Here is a 2,892-nt window from a genome sequence, read left to right on the forward strand (position 1 = left end):
CCGCGGCTCGGGGGGAAAAGGGGCTTTCGCCCCGCGGAGCTGATCTAGCGCTCAGCATCTAGCTTTTAGGTACAGCTCATGCGCCCACAGAAATTGCAGAACGGGAGCGAATAAACTTTATTAGATCCCAGAGAAAAATAATCAGCGACAATTCTAAAAATACGCAAAATGAAATAGAAGGAATGCTTTGAAGACACGACAGTTAGGCAAATATTTAACAAGAGTTAATTAAAAAAAATGACACAAGCAAGGAATACCAAGTACGGTCATAAAACACAGTTATTTCACTTAATTCGCATCCAAGGACATAAAAAAAAAAACAAACCAAAAAACCCAAAACAACCCAAACCAGTTTGCATCAAGAGATGAAAGACATTTGTCATTTAGAAGACACTCTTAGGAATGAGAGCACTTCAGCTCAGCAGGCTGACACCTTCCTTCAATCACATCTGAGCCGCTCTTTCTAGACTTTTTGCAGCATCTTTTAGTTTTCCAACTAAATCCTAAGAGATGAAATACGTCTTAGAATAAACACATTTTTAAAAGGTCAGCTAGTAGAACGTAGGAATTTTTTTATACAGAGAGTCAAGGGAAAACGGCACCTTATACCACAAGAAATGTTGCAACTGATGAAGAGTGCCAGCAAGTAATTAAAGAGCTCCCAATTTTACCAAGTAGGAAGAAAAGTGGGGACTGAAGGGAAACACCCTTTAACATACATAATCTACAAAAACAGATCACTACTGCTAACACTGTAGATTTTATCGGTATCGTTTAGGATGGCTAACGCTGACATTAGCTCTAGGCTTTGAAGCACTATATGCATTTCTAAAATACTGAAAATACTCGGAGCATAATTTTGCACTAGGACCGTTCTCCAGCCAAAGCCCGTTGGATTTAACCAAGTCAGCAAAACGATTCAGAACACTCATTCTTAAGTAAAGGACAACTTTTGAGACACACATTAAAAAAGGAGAGGTGTAAACCTGAAGTTTTAATACCTTATTTTTCCTCTCCCCCCCAACCCCTCTTCCCAGTCCTCCAGACTTTGGTCACTTCCAAGCATTACAATACCTCTATTGTTCAGTTACACATTTAAATCGCTAAGCAAAGATCAACGTTTGTTTCAGTACATTTCTTACATGTCATTAACACCATTGAAGAGCCTTCAGTTCATTCTCTATTTCTAATCATGACACATTTAAATCATTGAACCAGCTTCCTTAATCATTTCTCTAGGGCACGGGAAATCAGAGTTCCAGGAAAATGACGTATTTACCTCTCATATATACATTACAGTTATGAAAACAGACAAAATATTTATGCACATGTGTAAAACACTCCCCATGCAACTAAAATCAGTAACTTTGCAACTTTATTTGAGAAGACAGGAAAACTACACTCGGATAATTTTTATAGAAGATTCCCCCCTACCCTCCCAGTCCTGGGTTTATTTTTTTTTTATTTTTTTTTTTTTTTAATAATAGTATACACGATTTCATTTTGACTGGCAAGTTATCAGAAACATTTACATCCACAACTGGAGCCAAGCATAGAAACAATGACAAAGGAAAGAAGTACCTGTAATTGCTCCATTGTGCAACTAAATCTAACATCTGGGTGTGATCCTGAACCACTGTTCTGAAGGGAAAAAAAAAAACAACAAACAACAATGCTTCTTTTATTAAAAAAAAATCATGAATTTGCATTTTTTGCTCTGAGGGTGCTAGGAGTACAGTACCTCTACGTTTAAGGTCACCAAGTAGGAAGGCTGGTAAGTTTTATGAAGTTGATTGCTCTAAATTACAAACAAAGAGCACAGAAAAAAGTCAGGTCTCAGTACTGAAACCGACTAAAGAAACACCTTGATAGGTTAAAATTACCTTGATCTGATATTCCAAGCGCCAAGACACATCAGTTATATGGAGAGGAGATCTGCCTATGCTGAAAGACACAACAGTTACAAGTTCCCTGCGCTAAAAGAAAATGTCATTTTCTCAAGCTGTCCATCAATAAGAAACTTTTTCACAATCCTTGTAATGCATTTGGAAAAGTTCAAAAAGTTTCTTCAGAGCAGAATTCCGAAAGGAGGAAGAAAAGTTTCAACAGCTGTTTTCTAAAGTTTGTTAAAAATGCACTTTTTTTTTTAATGGAACAATATTTCTTACTTTAATCACCTAAAGTATGTATAGGTGTTTTCCAGGGCAGTTTCAAAGTAGCTGTAATTGGAACTATGTATCTGCGCTGACTGATTGACCTACCTTCCCAATAGGATTTCCAATGCATCCTTGTTTTTCTGGAGAAAAAAAAAAAACAAACAAAACAAAGAAAAAGAAAAAAAAAAGCTAGATTTAATAAATTCCTATGAGAGAAAGAAAACATAAGTATATTAAAAGTGTTTTAAAAACCTGATATTCGGTGCAAAATTGTTCTATTCTCTCTTTATCCAGTTTACAGTCTTCTAGACATGTGCTACAGGGAAAAAGAATTTATTAGTTTTCTGCTAACTTTAAGTCAGCAGCACAGTTTAAAGTAACAACGGCTAGAAAAATGGGGTAGCTTCAAAGGTTTTTGGTACCTTATAGCAGATATGTCGGCTTTCTGCTTTCCTGCCTCCAGAATACACGTTGCAGCCGCAGCATGGCAATGTTTTAATATCGTAGGGTCAATATCTTTCAGGTCTGGATCGTCTAAAATAAATGAATTACTGATGACATGCTCATTTGCCAAAGCCCAGCACACGGCACCAGGAGCTGCTGCTCGCCCTTTGAACAGTATCTTTCCCACCAAAAACTTCAATATGAAACACATCTGGTGTTTTAGAGCGAAAGGACGGAACAACAAGTAGGCAAGGTGTGAGGAGGAGGAGGAGAGGGGCTGAAGCACTGGCTG

General features: G+C 37.4%; 1 protein-coding gene across 1 annotated transcript in view; it reads right to left on the reverse strand.

The window, feature by feature from the left end:
- Nucleotides 1-2,892, reverse strand: part of LOC104125272 — a 45,446-nt gene that overhangs the window by 11,083 nt on the left and 31,471 nt on the right. Inside the window, exons 4-7 of the mRNA XM_009637711.2 lie at nt 2,579-2,793; nt 2,409-2,472; nt 2,262-2,296; nt 1,493-1,641 (exon numbers count right to left, since the gene is read on the reverse strand). Coding sequence (XP_009636006.1) covers nt 1,493-1,641; nt 2,262-2,296; nt 2,409-2,472; nt 2,579-2,793 — 463 coding nt within the window. The remainder of the gene's footprint in view (nt 1-1,492; nt 1,642-2,261; nt 2,297-2,408; nt 2,473-2,578; nt 2,794-2,892) is intronic.

Source organism: Egretta garzetta, unplaced genomic scaffold (assembly GCF_000687185.1).
Source record: "Egretta garzetta isolate BGI_Z169 unplaced genomic scaffold, ASM68718v1 scaffold434, whole genome shotgun sequence".
Classification (NCBI taxonomy): domain Eukaryota; kingdom Metazoa; phylum Chordata; class Aves; order Pelecaniformes; family Ardeidae; genus Egretta; species Egretta garzetta.